Raw genomic sequence first — 25567 nt, 5'->3', positions numbered from 1 at the left:
ATCACAATCTCGCAGCCACAAGTTAGCCATTGAGAAACTACAACAAAACTTAAGGTTTACCAAATGGAAAATTGTCATTAAAAAAGACAAAACACTAACTGTTTTATTAACCGAATCAAACTACCTCCTGACAAAATAGAAATAATAGACAGCAAAATTTCTTGGGGAAATTCTGCAAAATACCTGGGACTACATATAGACAAGAGACTCATCTGGAATCATCATTCAACAGAAATGAAGACAATTGGCTTCATGGCACTACAAAAGCTAGGTCCTCTTCTCAGAAATCCTCACCTTAGTATAAATCATAAAAGAATGATTTATCTATCAGTTATTCGACCAGCCTACACCCACAATATTGGTACTTGGATTTCTGCGACAAAAACTCACATTAACAAACTACAAGTCATTCAAAATAAAATACTCAGAACCATAACTGAAGCACCCTGGTTTGTAACAAATATACAACTACATAAAGACCTCAACTTACCAAGCATTCACAAATTTGGAAAAGAAATAGCGATCAAGTTATTTCAAAAAGCTGAGCAACATGACAATAAATACACCCGAGAATCCGTCAATTACAACCCTGAAGACTGCCGTCCAAAAAGTCGGCGTCCACGAATGGTAGAATTACTAGACGTGGACCTTTATTAAATTTTCTAATTACTAAGTCAATTCATATGAAATAACAACTATATACATTATTAGACCTCGAAGGTATACATTACAAAATGGAATCACCTAAAAAATCCATTAGAGATCACAGACAGATGGTTCCTCTCAAAATTTTTCTAAGTTTTATTTTTTGTAAATAGTATAATTTTTTTAAATATACATTTTTCTTCTGTAATTTATATTGTTAATTCATTTTCTAATACTGACAAGACGAGGTACATAAATATTTAGTTTCACAAAATAAATATATCTTACATTTTTGCAAAAAAAAATGAAATGCAATCATTTGTAAGAATCGTTATCCATATAAAGAGAAGATTGTCGTTGAAGCTTTGACCGATGTTCTTATATCTGGGTATAATAGGAAAAGAGGATTTTCGGTACAATGAGAAATGGACTTTAGAGAAATTTATTTGCAATGCCAAAAAAAAAGAATGGCAACGACGACACGAGCTATTTATAGCCGACAGACCGCGGCTGATTCCACGTTCTTTTGTGAGGCCCTTGTAGTAGCTCGAAAGAGCACTTTGAAGGGGCTCTATCCGGTATCGCATCTGCTTGCTGGCGAAAGGTCAGTTTGTGAGATCGATGGTTGAATATTTTCCGGGTTGCCTCCTCTCGCTTTTTAGAATTGACCGAAATAACCGTGAGGTGCACTGGCCATGATGACGGATAGGCTAGTCGCCTAGCTCTTTTCTATAAACCACCCTCCCTCCCTCTTTACACATTACTTTCACTTTATTCTCTCCACATAGGAGCTTTTATATGTATCCTTCGATTTCTCAATTTGCTTCCTCAACAATCCAGTAATTTCGTATTCCTAAAGATCAAAGACAAAAAAAAACATTTGTCAGCAAATGAAATAAATTTCCTGCCAAGTTCGATATTCCACCTCCATTTTTTTTAATGACGAAATTTAACAATGAAATAAAATTTAAAATATTAAATTATTGGGTAAAATTAAAAATAAATATTAAAAAATTCTGTCTAAACATATCGAAGGACGGATAGTATACTAAAAATCCGTTTATATACAAATATATATGTATTCTTAAATATTTGAGAAACATAAAAGGATTATAGATTTTCAATTCATATTATTCTAGGGTCATATACTTATATAATAGAATTTATTTTATCTCCCAGTAACCATACACCAGAGAATTGTTAATATTTTACCATATTTCGTAGGGACACCTCGTTTGTCTTTCACTGTCATATGAAAAAGTGTTCTTACCAAAATATACATATAATGGGAGAATTTGTTATATTTGCTTCAATATTTCATTTTCTTTATAACTAATAAAACAAAATCGTTTTACAAATAAGTTCCTTTTTTTTAATTTACAAATTTAAATAATTGTATTTTCAAATATAAATAATTTTTTTTACGAATATTAATCATAATAACTTTAATGTGGAATTTATTATTTTTGTTTCAGAACCGACAACTGAAATTCTCGGTGGACCTGATCTTTATATTGATCGCGGCAGTACGATCAATCTTACATGCATCGTTCTTCAAAGTCCAGAGCCACCCGCATACATCTTTTGGAATCACAACGATGCGGTGAGTTATTCATTAATTTCCCAAACTTCAAAATTGGATTCGTCAATTACAGTTGTCCATTTTCAAGGGTTTCATTTATCTGAAAAATGTTCAGTAAGCAAAAATTTGAAAATAATTTTTATTATGTTCTTATAAACATTTATGTAAAGTTATACATTTTGTTTAACGGTTTAGAAAATATTAGTTAAAAAAACTATTTGCCACTTGTAACGGTTAATGAGTTTACTGAACTCGAGGAGGAAGAGCACAAAAATGTCGCTCCGCTGCTAGATAGCCGATATTTATACTGAAGCGAGTGACGCGTAGGAAGGGGTAATCGGTCTCGAATCGGTTCTCTGGTAGGGGAAACCTCCAACGCGTGGGCTGCGCTCCTTGGGGGTACTGAGGTCTTTCTTTACCGTCCGCGCCTTTGATGTGGTCAAATCGACGCTCTATCTATTATTTTAGAATCTGGAGTTCCGCAAGGTTCTGTTCTTGGACTTGTACTTTACAATATATATACTCACGATTTCCCTCAACAAAATGAAATTTATTCACATACATCACTATTTGCGGATGACACTGCCGTAATATCACAATCTCGCAGCCCCAAGTTAGCCATTGAGAAACTACAACACAACTTAAACAATTTTACTAACTGGTTTACCAAATGGAAAATTGCCATTAACAAAGACAAAACACAAAAACTGTTTTATACACTAACCGAATCAAACTACCTCCTGACAAAATAGAAGTAATAGACAGCAAAATTTCTTGGGAAAATTCTGTAAAATACCTGGGACTACACATAGACAAGAGACTCATCTGGAATCATCATTCAACAGAAATGAAGAAAAGTGGCTTCATTGCACTACAAAAGCTAGGTCCTCTTCTCAGAAATCCTCATCTTGGTATAAATCATAAAAGAATGATTTATCTATCAGTTATTCGACCAGCCTACACCCACAATATTGGTACTTGGATTTCTGCGACAAAAACTCACATTAACAAACTACAAGTCATTCAAAATAAAATACTCAGAACCATAACTGAAGCACCCTGGTTTGTAACAAATATACAACTACTTAAAGACCTAAACCTATCAAGTATACATAAATTTGGAAAAGAAATAGCGATCAAGTTATTTCAAAAAGTTGAGCAACACGACAATAAATACATCTAAGAATCCGTCAATTATAACCCAAAAGACTCCTTTCCAAAAAGTCGGCGTCCACGAATGGTAGAATTACTAGACGTGGACCTTTATTAAACTTTCTAATTACTAAGTCAATTCATATGAAATAATAACTGTACACATTATTAGATATCAAAGGTATAGATTACAAATTGCAATCACCTAGAAAATCTATTAGAGATCACAGACAGATCTATTACTTTTCAATCTTGTTTTCATTCTTGAGAAATAAAATAATTCTTTTTTGAAAACAAAAGCCGTTTTCATCGTGTGGGTAAATTTAATCCTCCGAGAGGTTAAGGGCGGTAGATATATTCTGCGCAGAAGCAAACATTTTGCGCAGACGCAGAATATATCTACTGCCTTTAACCTCTCGGAGGATTAAATTTATCCACTCGGTGAAAACAACCTCAAAGTCAAATCTGAATTATCTAAAATTAAAAAAAACGAATTCAATTATTTTACTTGAGATATGAATACAAAAGTTTTAATAAAAACAGCACTATGCAAAGAAAAAAGTTTCCCCTTCAAAAAAAAAATGATTGTCAAGATGAAATATTTCTCTGTGGTTGTATTTTTTAGAATGTCTCTTTAAATTAACATAAGAAAAATCTATTGAAAAATTCTTTGTCATTTTCATTTTTTCGTTTCACGGTTCACCTCTCGTTTATTATCGAAAGAGACAAAAGTTGAGTGAGAAAATTTATGCGATTCTTATATATCATACTTTTCTTTCTTCTTCTTCTTCTTCTTCTTCTTTACTGCAGAGTTGAAAGATTCAAGTCTTTTTAGAATTTCCGGGATCGGAGTGCGCGCACATTTTCGAGATCGTAGATCATAAGCCAATATGAAATATTTCTTCAACCATCACACAGATGAGGGTGGTTGTTGGAATTGTAAGAGTGCGTGATAGAAAACCATATTGAATGTTTGTGGCTTCAAAAAGATCTTACCGCCCTTATGGAAAGCAAGGAAGTCAAACAAATCTGATAAGGTTTACTGATATGCACGTGTGGTGTATATATATATAACTACCAACAGCCATACAAGAATGCCATACAGTTTCTAAATGTTTCCACACTAGAATTAACGTTTATACTTTAAGAAACTGGGACAAAAATATGAATTTTCCACAATAAAAAAATTAAATTAAATTTACTAAACAAAAAAAACTAAACTCTACTTAAATTTTTCTTTGCAATTATTCTGTCCGTTATTTTGAATAAAATCTATTTTCAAACTTTCAATAATTCAGAAACTAAATAGAAGACTAACTTTGACATTTTCTATTATAAGGAATCTGATATTGAATTTATTAAATTTCGAGATGTAACCTTCCCTAAGTTAAGCAGATTAAATATTGACTTGTTTGTACTTTTAAATTGGATTAAAAAAAAATTTGTCAATAAAACAAGAATTAAGAATGATTGTTTTACTATATTTAGAGTTATCTTCTGTCAGTTATGCATTATATATTGTTAAGATCACCTACGAATATTTCTGTTTATAGCTCTTATCAAACATTAATTTAGTTTCTTATTATTTTTTTTTATTTTTCTATAATTAGAAATCTATATTTCGAAAGAATATTCATGTACTTCCTTTACAATTTTTCATTTTAATTAAAAAATTAATTTTCCTTCGAGGATATTGTCAGTCGTAATTTTAAATTATAATTACTATGAGTAATAATTGAAAATTATTAAAGCTAATTTGTAAATTTTATTTTATCTCTTAGAAAAGATTTTGAAGTTAAAATTTTGTGGTATATTATTCGGTTAATATATTTTAATAATATATCCCTTGCTACCATAGAGTCAAGAAGTGTTGAAATTGGTAATAATACTCCCTTGGCTCCATTAAACACATTAAGCGTGTCCAAGAGCTTTAGGAACCTCCAACATTGTACCATTAATGTGCTACATTATGCTACCTTTCGTATATAAATATATAACCAGTGAAGATTCAAAAATTTAAACACACATTATTTTAGTACTTATGATTTACTTTTTGTTAATTTAAAATTCTGATTGCGCCAGATTATTAAATATCAAATTTTTTTTTGTAAATTCCCATATTGATATTTTTCCAAGAGACAATATTTGATAATTCTTTATTGGAATAAATGGAAAGCTTGGTTGACTGTATATTTTGTAATTGTAGCATTGAACATGATAAATTTTAATACCACATTTGCATTTTAAATAAAATCAATAGTTTGAGATCCTATCGAGTACATATTCTCAAGTAGAGTTGGCTCTTAGCTGCACTTTAGTCCTTGAGAGACGCACTTGGTATGCGGGACTATTACACGAACGAATCTAAAATTCCAATATGAATATGCTAGTAAGGATGCAGTAAATTCCAAAGATTAACGACTCTGGTCAATACCGTGAAAATTGATCAGGAATCGAAAATTGCCATTAAAGAGATTTTATTCAAATTACATAACTCTTACATTTTATGAGTAATCAATAATTTAAAAAAAAAGTTGATATAAAATTTTTTTACATTTAATTCTTTTTTTTCCATTAGAAATATGTTTACTATGTACATAATAAAAATTAAATGAAAAATCTTAATTCCCAGTAACAAATTGCAAACTAGACGACTTGTGTATAGGTGAAAAGTCCGATAAAGAGGCAACCACTATCCATCCTAGGGGAATACCGCGAAATTGCAATTCCCTCAGATATATAAAGTTTATCGATCAGAAGGGAAAACACTTTCTTCTCTCTAGTGAAGTTTCGAACGCTTCAAGCAAGCGAGCGATAGCCATCGTTTTAGTAAAGTTTCTCATGCCTTACTTTATACTGCCGCCATGCACTTCCGGTGAAAGTGTATGGTACAATTTTAAGACTTGCCTAGGTACCATAAAAAATAATGCACTAGTTCCCAGAAACAGAGTTACATTTGGAATTTACATTTAAATGGTTTCGCGCGCATACGAAATTACAGCGCGCTTTTGAGATTTATTTCAATCTTCTCTTACTAACATTATGTGGTGGATAATAGAACAATTTTTCTACTTTCTTCAAGATTCGCATTTCAAATGATTCTTCATCCTCAATTCATTGACATTATTCATTCACTTATGTTTTTTTTTAATTCATAAAGAATTAAATTAAAAAATTATCAAAAATCTAGAAATTTAAAAAAATTAACAATAAAATAATATCAACATTATTAAATAATTAATTTTAATTATAAATAATTAATGTAATGAAACTGTCAAAATATACGAGAACGTTTTGTTAATTTCTCCCCTTACATCAACAGTTTCGAATTAGAGTAACGCTTATGCTGAACTGAAATTAATATTGTGTTTCTACTGCTTTATATAGAACGTTAGGAGGGGAGAACACGCCCATCCAGACTTGAGTTCCCCCTCCTATGCCAAGTCAACCAATAGTTGTCGATTATCAATCAATAACAAGTTTCAAGGAAATCCAAACAAATTTTTCAAAAATCCACCATTTTAGGTCCGCCATATTGAATTTATAAAATTTGACATCAAATTCGTAATCAGCGACCCGAAAAACCCCCTAGTAACAAGTTTCAAGGAAATCCAAGCAAATTTTTCAAAAAATCCACCATTTTAGGTCCGCCATATTGGATCCGCCATTTTTAAATTTGTGTATTTATTAAATTTTCATGTAATTAGAGCCACTGAATCAAAATCCACAGTTAGAATAAGCAAACATTCACTTTCAGTTGATAAAAGAAATTAAATTCCCATATATGTTAATTTCTCAAACTACACCCCCCCACCAGGCCTGTAAAAATGAAACAAGAACCAAACTCGAGGTCGGACTAGGATTTTCTCTTTAGATACATCTTAAGGAAGAGAACCTACCATGTGGCGGTCTTCGCACTCGAAATTTGTTTTTTTTGTGCCGGTGTTATTTATGTAATCCTTGAGAAATTTCTCAATGAAACATTATTTTCTTAATAAAGATCAGTATATAAAAACAAAATCAACACCTATGACGATAATTAGACTCTGATCAACAATAATAACACCTTTTAAAATAAAATTTATAATTTCTTTTCTCATAATAATAATTAAATTTGCTATTTCTTAAAATTAATTCTATTTATTTATTCCATGTAAACGCAGTTTTGTAATAAAGTTATTAATATTTTTCACTTTTTCAATAAATTAGTTAAATTAGAAGAATCACAAGAGATAATTAATAAAAATTACAATGAAATAAAATACTTTGCTTTATGTATACGATAATTTTGGATAATGGCCAAAAGAGGTTATTTCTCCTTTTGCCAAATTGGCCGATTCCAAATTGTATTCGCGCAAAAATAGCTGAACATTTCTTTGATTTGTGAAAGTCATCCTTTAGTGATAATGAAGTTAATCTCCTAACGTCAGCTGGCTCGACTAATATGAAACAATCCTTATAAATTTGAATATATTGTCAGCTTAAAATAATGTTCTTTAACTTTAATTTAAATTTGAAAATTACTTTTCGTAATTTCAATATTAAATTTAGACTTTTAATAAAAGACAATAAAAAATATTGTACAAAAAATTAATTATAATAAAGAAATATAATTATTATTATAAACATAAAATAATATTTATTTAAATATTAAAATTAAAAATGCAAAAATTGAATTAAAAAAAAAAAATTTTATAAGTTTTTAAAATTTTTCTAGATTATAATTTATGTTTATAGCTTATGAGTTATAAACTTACATGACGTGGTTCAAGCGATCCATTCTTAATGAAAGAATCCAGGAACACATACGATTACGCTTGGGAAATTTAGATGCAATCTTCTTATAGATAAGTTGGTGTAAAAAAAGAAAGTAGGGTACTTTTTTTATGTCAACACTTGTTTTATCTTTTTTTATAATTTTTTTTTAAACTAATTTAATAACACCTCAAAGTAATAAATATATTAATATGTGTATTTTTTAAAAATTATCAAATTATTTTTTTTATTCTCATTTAATAATTAACTAAAAAAGAAAATAAATGACAATTTCTTGAAAATTGAAAAAGTTTATATAAAGTTAGATCCGAACAATGGGGATGAGTACTATTCTCCTTTTTTTTTTGTAGAATTGAGATTAATTGGAAATAATTTATTTCAATTCCTCGAGAAAGAGAGATTTCAAACTTGTAAAAGGGTGATTAATTTATATCGGAAGCATATCTTGGGGGAAAAAGGCATTCGAGCCAGAAAAGTGCTCATTCAGGAAATTTTTTTTTTTTTTTCGACGATTCTTAAATCGAAGTGGTTTTTGATTTTTCGTTGGCCTTTTCTTCGTTTTAAGCTTCGATTCGCATTAACGTTGAGCAAGGCAATTACTATTTTAAAGGAGCGATCTTATCGCAAAATGGCATTTGTTCGCTCCACTTCCTTAATCGTTATCCTCCCTTAGCACGCTTCTGGGCTTTAGTGCAACCCTTGCATATGTATATTTCTGAGGTTATCGATATATTCCTTAACACGAACCACGATTCACTATGAAAAAAAAAAAAAAAAAAAAAAAAGAATAACCTACTCGGCAAATAGAATTTCAGAATAAAAAACAATTTTCTTCAAACACCTTTTGTCTGATTGTGAGAACCTCTTTAAAACTTTTTTTTATTATACATTGAATTAAATTTTATTTAATATAAACAAATTTAAAAAATTTTTATATAAAAAATTAATATATATATTTAATTTTCTTATTAATTTCTCAAAATGTATAAAATTATTTCAATTGTGATTTTCTTATTTAAATACAATAGAAAAAACAAAGAAGGAAAGTAGAAAAATTACCTTTTCTATATGAAAAACAATATCTCTCTCACAGATGGAATCCCTCGAGGCGTTGAAAACGCATTCAATTTGCAAGATAAATAAGTAAAGATTTATGAACATCGTGTACTTACTTTATTTTATGTTTATGAAAACTATCTGCAGTAATGTTTTTGTAAACAGCTTTCAAAACAAAATGAAATTTCACCTCTTTAACATGCATGCAAACGTAATTTCATGTTAATACACTGTCTTTGCAATTTTTTTTTTTCCTCACTCTTCCAACAAATTAATTTTATTTTATAGCTTTTAATAACCTTAAAGAATCAAGTTAGATAAAACTTCATTATTTCATAGAACTAAAGGGGAAAATAATCTTAATTGTATATTGGTTTTATAGAGGAAAAAAAAAAAAATTTCATAAACCAAAATTAGATTTTAACGATAACTATGTCAAATTTTTGTTTTAACTCAAAAATGAGTAAAAATGCAAAAAAAAAGAGAGGTAAAAATAAAATTAAAATGCATGATTTGAATTAAGTTACTTAGAAAGTCAAGAAAACTAATTTACTTTAAACAATCTCAGTAGAATGAAACTTATTAATTTTAACAATGAGAACAATTTTTCATTAGAATATGCTGAAAGTAACTTCGTTCTAGTTTTCATATTCCACTTGAAATATCACAGTTCTGATGCAACCCATATTTCTTTTTTAACAGATTAGATACTTTTTTCTTCATTTTATTTATCATTTCATTTAAATTAAAATATTTTCATTATAGTAGTCTCAAAAATTATAATATATTAATAAGTTTTTGAAAATATTAAAATAAAAAAATTGTTTGTTAAATTTATTCAACAATTAAAATTTTTAGCTGTGTTAAACAAAATTTCTCGAGATCCTTTCATTGTAAAATTTAATAAACATTATTTATTTAAACATACTAATTATTAAATTAATTATTTGTCCGGTGTAAATTATAAATAATATTCATATTAATGTAATTAAGATAATAATTATATAAATTATTATTCCCTCACAGCACCAGATATCCTAGGATATTCCAAAAACATCCCTTGGATATCCTAGGGATACCCCAAGGATATCCTAAGGATACTTTAAGGATATCCAAAGTAGCGGCGGTTAGGATATCTTAGGGATATCTAAGGATGTCCCTAGGACGTCCCATGGATATCCTAATCATTTCCCCGGATATTATTAGGATATCCTCAGGACGTCCTAAGGATATCCCAAGGATATCCCTGGAATAATTAGGGATGTCCTTAGGACGTCCTAAGGATATCCACAGTATGTCTATATTATCTTAAGGGTTAGAATATCCTTGAGTCGTTCCAAAAATGTCCCTAAGGTATCCATAAAACGACCCTAACATACAAATTAATTAAATAAAAATGGAAAACATATTTTTTGGATGTATTTATAATATGTATTTCCAAGATATCTAACCTGATTTACCTTGTCTACAAGAATTCTTTTTTCTACTTTTTCTTTAAAAAATCTCTTGAAACCAACTTAAGCGCTATTTGTATCAAAAAATAGCTATCTCAAATAGTCAAAATTTGAATCATAATGATATCCTAGGGAGATCTTAGCGATATTTCTAAAATATTTTAACGATATACCAAGTTTATCCCAAGAATATCCCCGCGATATCACTAGGATATCCCTGGAATATCCCAGGGATATCCCTAGAATATCCTCAGGATATCCCTAAAATATCCTCAGGATATCCCAGGATATCCCAAAAATATCCTACGTAACGGCGGTTTGGATGTTCTGAGGATATCCTCAGGATATCCCTAAAATATCCTCAGGATATCCCAGGATATCCTCAGTATATCCCCAGGATATCCTCAGTATATCCCCAGGATATCCCAAAAATATCCTACGTAACGGCGGTTTGGATGTTCTGAGGATATTCTCAGGATATCCTTTTGTTGTGAGGGTTATAATTAATAAAATAATTTATTATTATTATTATAATTAAAATATTGATAAAAATTTATAATATTTATAACATTTTACTTAAATTAATTAAATTATTAAATATAATGAGAATAAAAATTAAATAATATATATAATTTTTGTTTTTTTTTTCATTTCTTAACTCCCAAAGAATACGGTACTGAAATTTCCTTATGTAACGCCATCCACCATTGTGGAGGAGATTCAAACTAAATCATTTTGAAGGATCCGTCGTTGTGAAAAAGGTCATTGTGGAGAATTGACTGTAATTTCTGATTGGTTAATTTTAAAATTCGCACCGAAATTTTTCATTTCGCTGTTTGTTAGGTAATTTACAATTTTTGACTGAAATTCGGCGTTTTAAAAAATTTATCAAATAATAATTCGTGCTAATAAAAATTATGACAAATAAAGATTCGATAAATTAAAAATTTAGAATTAAAATTCTGTTGAATAAGAATTTTGCTAAATTAATATATGCTGTTAAAATTAGAAATTTTTAAATAAAAAATTGGAAAATGGAAATAAAAGTGAGAATGAAAATGGATTTACATAATCAATCCCCTGGGTGTAAAAGGATTAAATGAGTAAAATAAATGATGATAAGCTAAAAAAATTATTTACCATCGACAAATATCAGTAAATTATTATTATTATTATCAATTAAATGATTTACTAAATGTAATTTTTTTTCCCATTACTCAAATTGTAAGCGTAAGGATTAAAATTGAAATAAATCATTTTTTTCTACACTAAAACTGAGTTATAAATATTTCCATAGATTTGCAGTGAATTCATTTCATGCGTATAATCCGACACTCATGTTGTTACTGAAGAGGTTTGAAATCCGTAATTGCTTTTTAAAGTAGCTTACGATTCTTTGTTAACTCGGAAGCGAGCCAAAGTGATTAAATGTAATTGCAGAGTTTGCAAATTAAGTAGAATAAAAGTTTTCCTTTTCGTGACACGATTTCTCGTTTGAAAAATTATACAATTGCAGAAATTCATATACATATATATACGAAAAGTCATGCAAAGATCTTGTGAAAAGTTAGCGCTTTTTTATTATTATTTACACTCGTCAAAGCGTAAAGATAAACACAGTAAAAGAAAATATATTTCTATATTTATTTTAAAAAACTAGTTCAAAAAAAAAAAAAAATAAAATAAAGATAAATTCACAAGGACAATTTACTTCCTAGTGAAAGTTTTTAAAAAAGTAAACTTGATTCTACAATGTGATGCTGATATTATCTTGAAAAAACTTTGCTGAAAGGTTTTGTAAAAATTTATTTCTTCCGTTGTATAGTAACACACGTAGACTTAAAGCTTTAAGTGAAATCTGTAATTTACGTAGCGAAACGGAAACCACGAGTCACTTCATGAGAAAAAGTAAAGGAACATTCGGACGAAAAGTTTGGAAAAGCTTTTCAGGTTTAGAAATGAATTTAGCAAGCCAAATGAGGGCCCCTCCCCCCCCCACCTTCTGGTTGGAATAAAAAAAAATTCAACAAAGAAAATAGGGATGAGAATGGAGAAAATGAATTGAAAAACAAGAAGAAAACTTATTTAATATAGTTTTTTTTCCTTTTCTTCAAATATCGCCGGTAATTTTACGTTCAATAGACAAATTAATTTAAAAAAAAAAAAATAGGCCTTTAATATTTAAAGACATATGTATGTAATTATTTTCAATCAGCAAAAGTAGACTCGATATAAAGCAAAAAAATTTATTATGCTTCGCTAGCTATTAATATTAATCTGACGTTACTTTACAGACTGTGATATATATATATATATATATATATCTACTAGTGGTCAGATAAAAAAAAATTCTATTAATAATTTCAAAACTCGATTCCAAAATTAATGTAGATTTGCTTAGCAAACCATTCAGACTGAACTTTAAGTTTTCTCATCAAATGAATTGAAGATTAAAACAGAGTTCTCGCCAAATCTTGGCTCACGTAAGCCAACATTAAAGGAATCTTGTATTCAGCTTGCATCTCATCCAATATATAATTTTAGAGACTCTTTATAGGGCACTACTCTACCTTATGATATTAAATTATACTTTAAAACATATTCTATAGAATTTGTCGTAATTCCAATTATTAATACCTTTAAAAAAAAAATTTAATTTACTTTTAAAATATAATAACTGATATTTTATGTTATTTAATTTTTATTTTGTAGAAATTTCTAAATTTATTTTATTTATTTTATGAAAAATATGGTACGTAAAAATTAATTTCTTGCGCAATTATATGCGGGTTAATCTCCCTAAAGAGAAGAGAGTGCCTCCTGATTTAATGAACATCGAGCCTTGACTCTTCAAAAAAAAAAAAAAGGAAAAAAATATTAAAGAAACTTTCTGATTTCTTCTTACAGATAATCAGCTATGATTCTACGAGGGGTGGCGTTTCCGTAGTGACGGAGAAAGGTGACAGCACCACGAGCTTCCTATTGGTGCAACGAGCCAAACCGTCAGACTCAGGTCGATATACATGTAATCCAAGTAATGCTCAACCCAAGTCGATCACCGTTCACGTACTCAATGGTGAGGAACTTCTTTTTCAAGAGCAATTTATTTTTCAAACTATTTTGAAAATTATTTTTTTTTAAATTTTTTTCTTTCAACTTAAATTAATTACTGTTTTTTATTTTTAATTTCAATTAAAATAGAAAATGACGTGTGTAATTCAAAATGGCGAACGAATTATGAATTTAACTTTACTTTATTAAACTCTTACTTCACTTCACTTTCACATCACTTTTGGATAACCTCACTTTCACTTCACTTTTACTTCACTTTCACTTCACTTTCACTTCACTTTCACTTCACTTTCACTTCACTTTCACTTCACTTTCACTTCACTTTTAGTTAACCTTTATTTAACTACACTCACCTTTCACTTCACATTACTTTTACTCCACTTTCACTTCACTTTCACATCACTTTTAGTTAATCTTACTCTAACTACACTCAACTTTCACTCCACTTTACTTTTACTCTACTTTCACTTCACTATCACATCACTTTTAGTTAATCTTACTCTAACTACACTCAACTTTCACTCCACTTTACTTTTACTCTACTTTCACTTCACTATCACATCACTTTTAGTTAACCTTTCTTTAACTAGATTTAACTTTCACTTCCCTTTCACTACACTTTTACTTAACCACTTTTTTAATACATTAAACTTTTACTTCCCTTTACTTTTGCTCTACTTTCACTTCACTTTCACATCACTTTTAGTTAACCTTTCTTTAACAAGATTTAACTTTCACTTCACTTTCATTTACTCAACTTTTACTTCACCTTCACTACACTTTTACCTAACCTCACTTTAAATACATTAAACTTTCACTTCACTTTACTTTTACTCTTCTTTCACATCACTTTTAGTTAACCCTTCTTTAACTAGATTTAACTTTCACTTCACTTTCACGACACTTTTACTTAACCACATTTTAAATACATTAAACTTTCACTTCACTTTCACATCACTTTTAGTTAATCTTATTTAACTACACTCAACTTTCACTTCACTTTACTTTTACTCTACTTTCACTTCACTTTCACATCACTTTTAGTTAACCTTTCTTTAACTAGACTTAACTTTCACTTCATTTTCATATACTCAACTTTTACTTCACTTTCACTACTCTTTTACTTAACCTCACTTTAAATATATTAAACTTTCACTTCACTTTACTTTTACTCTACTTTCACTTCATTTCTACTTACTTTCACATCACTTTTAGTTAACCCTTCTTTAACTAGATTTAGCTATTACTTTACTTTACTTTTACTTAATTTTAACTTCACTTTCACATCAATTTTACTTATCCTCACTTTAAGTACATTAAACTTTCACTTTACTTTACTTTTACTCTCTTTTACTTCACTTTTAGTTAACCCTTCTTTATCTAGATTTAACTTTCACTTCACTTTCACTACACTTTTACTTATCCACATTTTTAATACATTAAACTTTCACTTCACTTTAGTTTTACTCTACTTTCACATCACTTTTAGTTAACCTTTCTTTAACTAGATTTAACTTTTACTTCACTTTCATTTATTCAACTTTGACTTCACTTTCAATACACTTTTACTTAACCTCACTTTAAATACATTAAACTTTCACTTCACTTTACTTTTACTCTACTTTCACTTCATTTCTACTTACTTTCACATCACTTTTAGTTAACCCTTCTTTAACTAGATTTAGCTAGTACTTCACTTTACTTTTACTCAAGTTTCACTTCACTTTCACATCACTTTTACTTAACCTTACTTTAAATACGAAAAACTTTCAATTTTAACTGTACTTTTACTCTACTTTCACTTCATTTTCACATCACTTTTACTTAACTTCAATTTAAATACATTAAACCTTTACTTTACGTTACTTTTACTTTCTTTCACTTCACTTTCACATCACTTTTAGTTAACCTTTCTTTAACTACGTTCAACTTTCACATCAATTTTACTTAACCCTACTTCAACTACACTTAACTTTTACTTCACTTTCACTTCACTCTCGTGTTATTTTTATTTATTTCACTTTCACGTCTCTTTCACTTTCACGTTAATAATTAAAGGTAAAGTTAAAATGAAGTATATTTAATGAAAATTGAAAATATAACGGTAGGAAAATAAAGTGTGATATCAAATGAAAGGGTCGTGAATGTAATGTGAAATTAAAGTGAGGTTAAGTAAAATTGATGTGAAAGTGATGTGAAAGTGAAATGAAAGTTGGATGAAATTGCAGAATAGCTACACAGGTGGTAGTTGGCTTTTGCGCAAAGCCATGTTCAACACAAAAATATTCCATAGTAATGGAAATATGCAGTATTATTTAAATTTAAACCAATGGAATTATGCAGCACGAGGGCCTATTTGAATATAATATAAAAAAAGGGCCAAACCACCTGTGGCGGACAATCTAAAATCTGCCGGTTATCTTACTACGTGATTATAAAACAATGACGTCCACTATAATAATATTAATTACTATACTAAAGACAAAAAAGAAAATTTAAAAAGTTATTTGAACATTATTATCTCGTACTAGTTGAACAAAATTTGCAAATCAAAATATCACTCGATAATCAATTTGAAATTCATTTTAATTATATTGCCTAAACTCAACTAAATTTATTTAATATTCACTAATTGCGTCTAAATATTTTTGCCTCTTTCAATAAAAAAAAAATTTTTGTTTTTTTTTTGAACATAGTAATTTTGTATAAAAAATTGAAAATTCTTGTAATTGAGATTTTCAGTAAAAAATAAAAAAAAAATATTTTCTGCGGAAAACTTAAGTGTCATCCCTTGTTTCAGGAGAGTATCCTGCGGCAATGCAACACGGTGGTCAAGCCAAACAACCAAGGCTCTACTCACTTCTCCTCTGTCTATGTCTACTTCTTTACTAATCGATCCTCGATCACATCAATCTATATCGAGTTATCACGAGTCATCCTCAAACGAGAAGAGCCACGTTTTTTATACTAAATTCGATTTTACACCAAAATACAATCATTGCGAGGCTTTTAAAAATCAGTTTATATTATTATTATTATTTTTATTTCATTTTTCTTCCATAAGGGGAAGATGAACAAAAAAAAAAAAAAAAAAAAAAAACTTGAAGTGAAAATAAGATGAAATATATTAGAATGTGCACGAAGAGGCCCTTTAGCAAAAGATTTATTTCTTGCATTGAAAACACAATTGCAAGCTCGAATCTTATATAAACTGCCGTTAAGTCACTGTCATGAGCAGCCGTGAGCTATACGTATATATGTATATATATATACATATAGAAATGGACTCTTGTCGTCATATTCAATTCACAATGGCTATTGTCAGTGTTGTACCTTGATCATGAGAAATTCCTCGGGAAATTCCAAATTCCAAACCTATGATTTACACCTAGATGCCAACGCGCCTTTGTCATTCAACTATGTCAGTGTGAATCGAGCTTTAGTCTCCCTTTGATGTGATCAACTGTGTATCCAAGTGATCTATGATTTAATGTCACAATATCCTCATATCCTTCGGCAATTCGATAACTCAGATTCTCTTATCATCAAAATTTACATATATTGAACAAATTATTTATTTTGATAATAGAAAATTAAAGAAAAAATATATTTTTATTTTTTGACAAAGATACATTAAAATCAACTTAAAAAAACTTGAAACAAAATTTTATCTTTCACATTGAAATACAAAAATTATTTGAATATACAAATTATTAAAAATACTATTTACATTGAAAAAAAAATTATTTGATTCAAATACTCGATTACTTGACTATTATCAAATAAATATTTACTTGAACCAAATAATTTTTATTTGAATTAAATAAATTGTATTTGAATCAATAATTTCTGTATTTGAAACAAATACCATCTCAAATAATAATTATTTGATACAAATAAATATTTATTTTATAATAGTCAAGTAATCGATTATTTGAATCAAATAATTTTTTTTTTCAATGCAATAAATTAAAATTGCTGTATTAAATAATTTTTAATTGCATCAAATAAACAAATATTTCAGTGAAATTAATAAATTGATTTTTTTAAAAAAAAACTTATTTTATTTAAAAATATAATTTATTATATTCAATTAGTTATTTGATTTAATTAAAATTTATTTAGTTTTAATAAATGTAATTCACATAATTCAAGTGTATTTCAATATTTTTTTTCTTAGTGCAATTTTTCTCAAAATTCTCCGTTAATTCATTTTCATAAACTTCAAAACTTGACTATTCATTTCATGTTCATTTTCCATTAGAAATTTGAATTTCCAATTTTAGCTTCAATTTAAACTAAAGTTTAAATTGCCAAAATTTGAAACATAAATTTGTATTGAAATCTGTATAACTCCCATAAGCATTAATTAATTTTTTTTTTTTTTTAAATATTCACGTAATGTTTATCCGCATTGCAATATATATTGTAATACGAAAATTTATCTATGATTGTAAATTTATCTAAAAATTATTTTTAATTCGTAAAATAATTGACAATCAATAATTAACGAGCATCCAATTGATTCTATTCCCCTGGGACATACTATATTGAGATGATAAATTATCAGTGTGTTTTAAAATTTTTTATTTATATATTGGCAAATATTGACTAAATTATGCAATATAATTATTTTTATAATTAAATAATTTGCAAATAATTTTTTTTTTGATATTTCACATTTAAGTTTGAATAAATTTTAATTGGGACTATAAAATTAAATATTATAATTGTTTTTAAACTAAAAAAAAAACACAATATTAATGCATAAAAAAATTGTTATGTCTGTTTGAAAATTTCATGTTATCTTATTTCTCAGATTTCAATGTTGATGGTTTAATAAAAACGTTGAAATAGCTTCATGTGAACGATTTTAGAATATAGGAAATCTCATGCAGACAAAATATACCCGCGGACAATTTGTAATATGAAATGCATATCGTGTCGATTTCAAATGCAAATATTGCTTCCGGAAAATCCCCCTTTGCTGTCACTATTAACGTCTATTGCTATTTATAGTAAAAAATAAAAATAAAAAAAATCTTGCATTACAAAAAAAAGGAAATATTCAAATTCAGAATTAATTTTTTTTTTCAATTCGAAACTAATTCATTTTAGTTATTATTATTTCGTCATAAATACAAATTAAAATTTCATATCTCAATTTAAATTAACGTGCAACAAAAATTTTAAATTTTAATTACTATTTTTTTTTTTTCTAAAAAATTTTTACTTCATAAGTGAATTATCTCGGAAAAATAATAATCCCGAATCATTAAATATGACAGAAGTTATTTCAAAAAGTAAGTTGCACTATACCTATATATATAAAGAAGGATTATCAAGGAATTGTAAACTTTTTTAAGCGGATTTACTATACGCGACTCATATATATTGAAAATATTTTTCTCGTCGACTTTATCCATATATAGATAATGGAAGAAAAACGATAATTATAAAAATCAATGAGAATAATTTATTATTCAAGAAAAATGCTAGATTTAGCGACTATATATATGATCTTTTGGCTATATATGCGATGAGATAAAAAGTACTGCCACACAATCGAGAGTAAAACTCTTATAAAGGATTATAAAAATTTTGCAACGTAGCAAACTTTATTGATTTTGATAGTTTTTTTTTTTAAATTGATTTTCAAAAAAAAACAGCTGACCTCATTAAAACACAATTTCTCAAAGATGCGAAAAAATATTTTAATATATTATCGACTTAAAAAAACATGATATATTCGACATTATAAAATGAAAATTCACTAAATTTTGTTTACAGTTAACTAATTTATGCACGTTTTTTTATTTATAATCTCTTATTATATAATATATGTGCCATTCCATGAGGTTTTTTTTATCACTTTTTCAGAGTAACCTTTCCAAATTAAATGAAAAAAAAATTTTTTATAATATTTATTAATAAGGGTCCAAAATAATCCCTTTTTAAGTAAAAAAAAATTGTTTATTTAAAAAATACAACAATAAATAATGAAAAAAAAACACGCTTTTTTTCTGCACCTCCAAATAAATTGGTTTAAAGATCAAAATTTTCCTTATTTTTCAAGCTTTAATAGCGCACAAGAAAAATGAGGTAATTCGAAATAGTTAACTCACAATTTATTAAACAATGTTTGTTTTCTTTTTTGTATTTTATTTATTGTGAAACGTCTGCTATCGCTGCGCGCGACGTTCGGAAGTTGTCGCCCTCAGAGTTGCCAATGACCCTACCTAAACGCTACTGCGCTTGCGCTACGACAACTCTCTTATAGGTCGAAAAAAGCGCGCTTATATAAAATGCTTAATAAGAAAACTTTAAGGGTATGTCCAACATGTGAAATGTAAACAAACATAAAATGTAAACAAACCATGCACATTTTTTCGCAGTTCTCATTTGCGTAGAAAATAAAAATTTGTCGTTTTCTTTATGAAAATGGTAAATTAATGTATTAAAGTTGGTTACTATACTTTATTTAACTAATTATATGAAAAAATAAGTACAATTATAATGAAATGAAAAGTGCACTGAATTAGCGATTTTTTGAAGGTTTCGAAAAAAAAACCATTTGAGTATATCTGAGGCACGGACGTTGAGCGCCTAGGTGGGAGAAGAATGTTGAGCCATTGGACGGTCACATCTTGGAAAGGGTAAAATTCTGAAATTTTACCCCTTCTCTCACTTTCTCCCACCTAGGTCCTCAACGTCCGTGCCTCAGATATACTCGAATGCTTAAATTTTTCGTAACCTTGAAAAAATTCATATTTCAGTGTACTTTTTATTTCATTATAATTATACTTATTTGTTCACATAATTAGTTCAATAAAGTATAGTTACCTAGTCTAATATATAAATTTACCATTTTCACAAAGAAAACGAAAAATTTTTATTTTCTACCCAAATGAGAAGTGCGAAAAAAATGAGAAAATTGCTAATTCAGTGTACTTTTCATTTTATTATAATTATACTTATTTGTTCAGAAAAGTTGTTAAAAGAAGTATAGTAACCTAATACAATATATCAATTTACCATTTTCACAAAGAAAGTTACAAATTTTTATTTTCTATTCAAATGAGAACTGCGAAAAAATGGGTATGATTTGTTTAGATTTTGAACAGTTTTTTCGCAGTTCTCATTTGAATAGAAAATAAAAATTTGTAACTTTCTTTGTGAAAATAGTAAATTGATATATTGTATTAGGTTACTATACTTCTTTTAACAACTTTTCTGAACAAATAAGTATAATTATAATAAAATGAAAAGTTCACTGAATTAGCAATTTTCTCATTTTTTTCGCACTTCTCATTTGGGTAGAAAATAAAAATTTTTCGTTTTCTTTGTGAAAATGGTAAATTTAAATATTAGACTAGGTAACTATACTTTATTGAACTAATTATGTGAACAAATAAGTATAATTATAATGAAATAAAAAGTACACTGAAATATGAATTTTTTCAAGGTTACGAAAAATTTAGGCATTCGAGTATATCTGAGGCACGGACGTTGAGGACCTAGGTGGGAGAAAGTGAGAGAAGGGGTAAAATTTCAGAATTTTACCCTTTCCAAGATGTGACCGCCCAATGGCTCAACATTCTTCTCCCACCTAGGCGCTCAACGTCCGTGCCTCAGATATACTCAAATGGTTTTTTTTTCGAAACCTTCAAAAAATCGCTAATTCAGTGCACTTTTCATTTCATTATAATTGTACTTATTTTTTCATATAATTAGTTAAATAAAGTATAGTAACCAACTTTAATACATTAATTTACCATTTTCATAAAGAAAACGACAAATTATATTACGTCGTCTCGTTCTCCTAGATCAATTATGTAGTCATACCCTACCTGCTCGATCTGATCACAGTTTTTAAAGCATATTCCAATAAATTTTTTAAAAAATTTGAATCCGGCGCCTCCGCTAGGCTGCGCCACAATCGCATCCGTTGACGCCAGCTCCGCGTATCCTGTTTCCCATTATATTTTTCTGTGCGATCTGAACAACATCGTTCCGCGTTGTTGTATAGTTTTTTCTTTTAAAATATAAAGTTTTTTATTGTGTAAAAGAAAGTGAAAATATGAATTCAAGAGAGAGGAAGTCTCGAAAAAGAGAACGTTCAAAATCTAAACACCATGTTAGAAAGAAGCACGATAAACGATCTCGAGCTTCAAGCAGGGACACGCCACGCCATCGAAATTCAAGCAGTTCGTCTACAGGTTCTTCGAGTACTTCGAGTTCTTCGAGCTATTCAGATAGCTCTTATTCGAATCGCGGCCAAAATGTTTCTCGTCACCAATCTAACGATAAAGTTCGTAAACATGATCGCAAAGATCGGTCATGTCTCAGGCAAAGATCCTCGAGCACAGATTGGCAAAATGGCGACGGCAGGTCTAAAAAGCGTAAAGCGCGCTCACGCAGTCCGCAGTCACATGACCACCATAGAGGTCAGAAAGAACGATATCGTCGTTATAAATCTCCAGAAAAATCTGAGAGACGCAGATACCATACTCATAGTGAAGAATCGTCGTATGATGAGCGTGAATACAAAGATTATTCACCTTCATATTCTGAACACGATGTAGAAGAGAAAACTTCACCATTAAACGGTTCGAAACAAAAGAATTCTCAAGGTGAAACATTAGAAGGCCTTCAGGAAGATGACGTCCAGTTAAATCAAGATACTCTTCAGATTTTAGGAGATAACCAATTCGACAAAGAGTTGGTTTCGATTAAAGTGCATAATGTTCTAATTAACAAGTGGACTGAAATATTACAAAACGGATTAAAGAAAGAAGTTAGTGAAGAGATATTAAAAAAGTATCCTCTTCCTAAAGATTTTGAAGCCATAAAACCTCCGTCTATTAATCCGGAAGTGAAACATCTCTTGGGTGAAAGTGGACTTAAAAAAGATAAATTTCAGATCATAGCCCAAGAAAAATTGGGAATGGCTATTTATTCCATCGGTCTAGCCTTAACGTCACTTTTTAACAACGGAGAAAAAATGGATCCCGAATTCATTGCTTATTTAAGTGACGCTGGTAGAATGTTATCAGATGTTCATTATAATGTTTCTGTAATGAGACGCGCCTTCATTACACCGAAAGTTAACCAGATGGTAAAGGATATCACGGATGACCTTCCCGTAGACAAGACACTTTTTGGTGAGAATTTTTCTACTCGTATGAAAGCAGCAAAGGAGGTGGAAAGATCCAGTAAGGATTTGGTCAAACCAAACTTATCAAGGAAGACTGGAATTAAGAAAAATTCTAAAACACAAAAGAAGAGTAATTATAGACCGTCGTCGTCGTTAAACCACAGAGGCCCGACCAGAATGGATTACAGATTCCAGAACAGGGTTCATCGGGAAGGGCCGTGGAAGAAAGGAACCCAACTCCACCGACGTCGACAATAGAGGTGAGTAAAATTTCCGGTCGATTAAAATTTTTTCAAAAGTCTTGGGAACATTTAACTCAAGATAGTACTATCTTAGAGTTTGTAACAGGGTACAAAATTCCCTTTGCAGAAGAGGTTATACAATTAAATAAACCTAAAGTTCCATCAATGACCGAAATTGAATTTGAAAATTTTGCAGTATCGATAGAGGATCTTATTCAAAAGGGTAGTATTCGAGAATGTAAACCTAAAAAAGATCAGTTTATATCCTCATACTTCTTAGTAGATAAACCAAATGGCGATAAGAGATTTATTCTTAATTTAAAATCATTAAATAAATTTATAATTCCCCCGCACTTTAAATTAGAAGACCACAAGACTGTGATAAAATTGTTAACTCCAAATTGTTTCATGGCTTCTATAGATTTGAAGGACGCATATTTTTTAGTCCCAATCGCAGAGGATTTTAAAAAATATTTACGTTTTGAATTTAATGGAAATACCTATGAGTTTAATTGTCTCCCTTTCGGTTTATGTACAGCGCCTTTTGTGTTTACAAAACTAATGAAACCGGTAGCACAATTGTTAAGAAGTGAAGGTTGGTTTTCCGTAATTTACTTGGACGATATGCTACTATTAGCAGAAACTAGAAAATTGTGTCAGAAAAACGTTAAACGTACCCGGGAAGTTTTAGAATCACTAGGTTTTATATTAAATATTGAAAAATCTTCCTTAGATCCTTCACAACAGTGCAAATTTTTAGGTTTTCTCTATAATAGTAAAGATTTTATTGTGGAGTTGCCACAGGAAAAAAGGGAAAAAGTTTCGAATTTAGTTCAAGCGTTTCAACAAAGATCTAGGTGTAAAATAAGAGAATTTGCTCAAGTTGCCGGAGTTCTAGTTTCAGCTTGTCCAGCGGTAAGATATGGGTGGCTGTACACTAAACTGATAGAAAGACACAAATATCTAGCCTTAGAAAGATGTAAAAATAATTTCGAAGCAACTATGAATGTGTCAAAGGAAGTAATTGAGGAATTAGACTGGTGGAGAAGAAAAATTCACACAATTAACAATCCGATTAGAAATTCAAATTTCCAATTAGAAATCTTTTCAGATTCATCATTAACGGGTTGGGGAGCGTGTACAAAAAATCAAAAAACTCATGGTTGGTGGGATGCAAAGGATCAAAAAGAGAGTATAAATTTCTTAGAATTAAAAGCTGTTTTTTACGCTTTAAAATGTTTTGCGTCAAATTACGATTCGTGTCAGATTTTACTGAGAGTAGACAATAAAACCGCGATTTCATACATTAATCGTATGGGTAGTGTCCAATTTCCGAGATTAAGCGATTTGTCAAAACAAATTTGGCAATGGTGTGAAAGTCGAAATTTATGGATCTTTGCATCCTACATAAAATCTAAAGACAATGTAATTGCAGACAGAGAGTCACGCCGCTTACCAATAGAAACTGAGTGGGAATTAAGCGAATATTATTTTCAATTAGTAAATGATAGGTTCGGTAATTTTGATATCGATTTGTTTGCAACAAATATAAATAAGAAATGCAAAAAATTTATATCTTGGTTTAGAGATCCGGAATCTTGGGCAGTTGATGCATTTACAGTACAATGGACACTTTTTTATTTTTATGCTTTCCCCCCGTTTTCGCTAATTTTAAGAGTATTGAGAAAAATTATCGAAGATAAAGCAGAGGGAATTGTTATTGTCCCTCATTGGCCTACGCAGGCTTGGTACCCCTTATTTTTGAATCTATTGATAGAAAAACCATTCTATTTAGGTCCTGAACTAAAGCTATTGAAATCTCCTTTCAGGAACAAGCATCCCTTGGCTGCCAATCTTACGCTGGTTGCAGGCAAGTTATCGGCGAAGCATTCCGAAGGAAAGAAGTACCTGAATCGGCAATACCACTAATGATAGATTCATTATCTTCCGGAACAATTAAACAATATGATAAACCCTTAAGATTATGGTGGGAACATTGTACATCAAAAAACATTTCTCCATTTGAAGCCACTGTATCCGACATTATGTCGTTTTTATCAAATGTTTTTGAAAATATAGGTACATATGGCACGCTTAATTCCTATAGATCAGCGATTTCGCTTATTTCGTCATCAGATATTGGATCCGACCCTTTAATGAAACGATTTTTTAAGGGCGTTTCAATTGCGAAGCCACAAGCACCGAAGTATGATTGTACGTGGGACCCCCAGGAAGTTCTTACTTATCTAAAGAATTTATATCCAAACGAGAACTTAAAAATTGATCTTTTAACACAAAAATTAATAATGTTACTAGCTTTGTCAACTTCACAGCGTATTCAAACCTTATCAAAGATATCATTAGATAATATAATTCGTTCAGATAACGTTATTCAGATAAAAATTCCTGATAGGTTAAAAACAACAAAAGT

General features: G+C 29.3%; 1 protein-coding gene across 7 annotated transcripts in view; it reads left to right on the top strand.

Annotated features, from left to right (window-relative positions):
• LOC127286015 (kin of IRRE-like protein 3) overlaps positions 1-16756 on the top strand; it is a 567542-nt gene extending 550786 nt beyond the window's left edge. For 6 of the 7 annotated variants that reach the window (XM_051312286.1, XM_051312287.1, XM_051312291.1 and 3 more), the window contains 3 exons: positions 2121-2248; positions 13573-13741; positions 16538-16756. In XM_051312286.1, coding sequence (XP_051168243.1) covers positions 2121-2248; positions 13573-13741; positions 16538-16629 — 389 coding nt within the window. In that variant the 3' untranslated portion in view covers positions 16630-16756. The remainder of the gene's footprint in view (positions 1-2120; positions 2249-13572; positions 13742-16537) is intronic. The other variant, XM_051312290.1, reaches the window with a different exon arrangement.
• The last annotated feature ends 8811 nt before the right edge of the window (positions 16757-25567 follow it).

The sequence above is a fragment of the Leptopilina boulardi genome, unplaced genomic scaffold (genome assembly GCF_019393585.1).
Source record: "Leptopilina boulardi isolate dan_hultmark-lab unplaced genomic scaffold, ZJU_Lbou_2.1 LbouV2_342, whole genome shotgun sequence".
NCBI lineage: Eukaryota > Metazoa > Arthropoda > Insecta > Hymenoptera > Figitidae > Leptopilina > Leptopilina boulardi.
The sequence above is the reverse complement of the archived record's forward strand: the minus strand, read 5'-3'. Positions and strand labels throughout refer to the sequence as shown.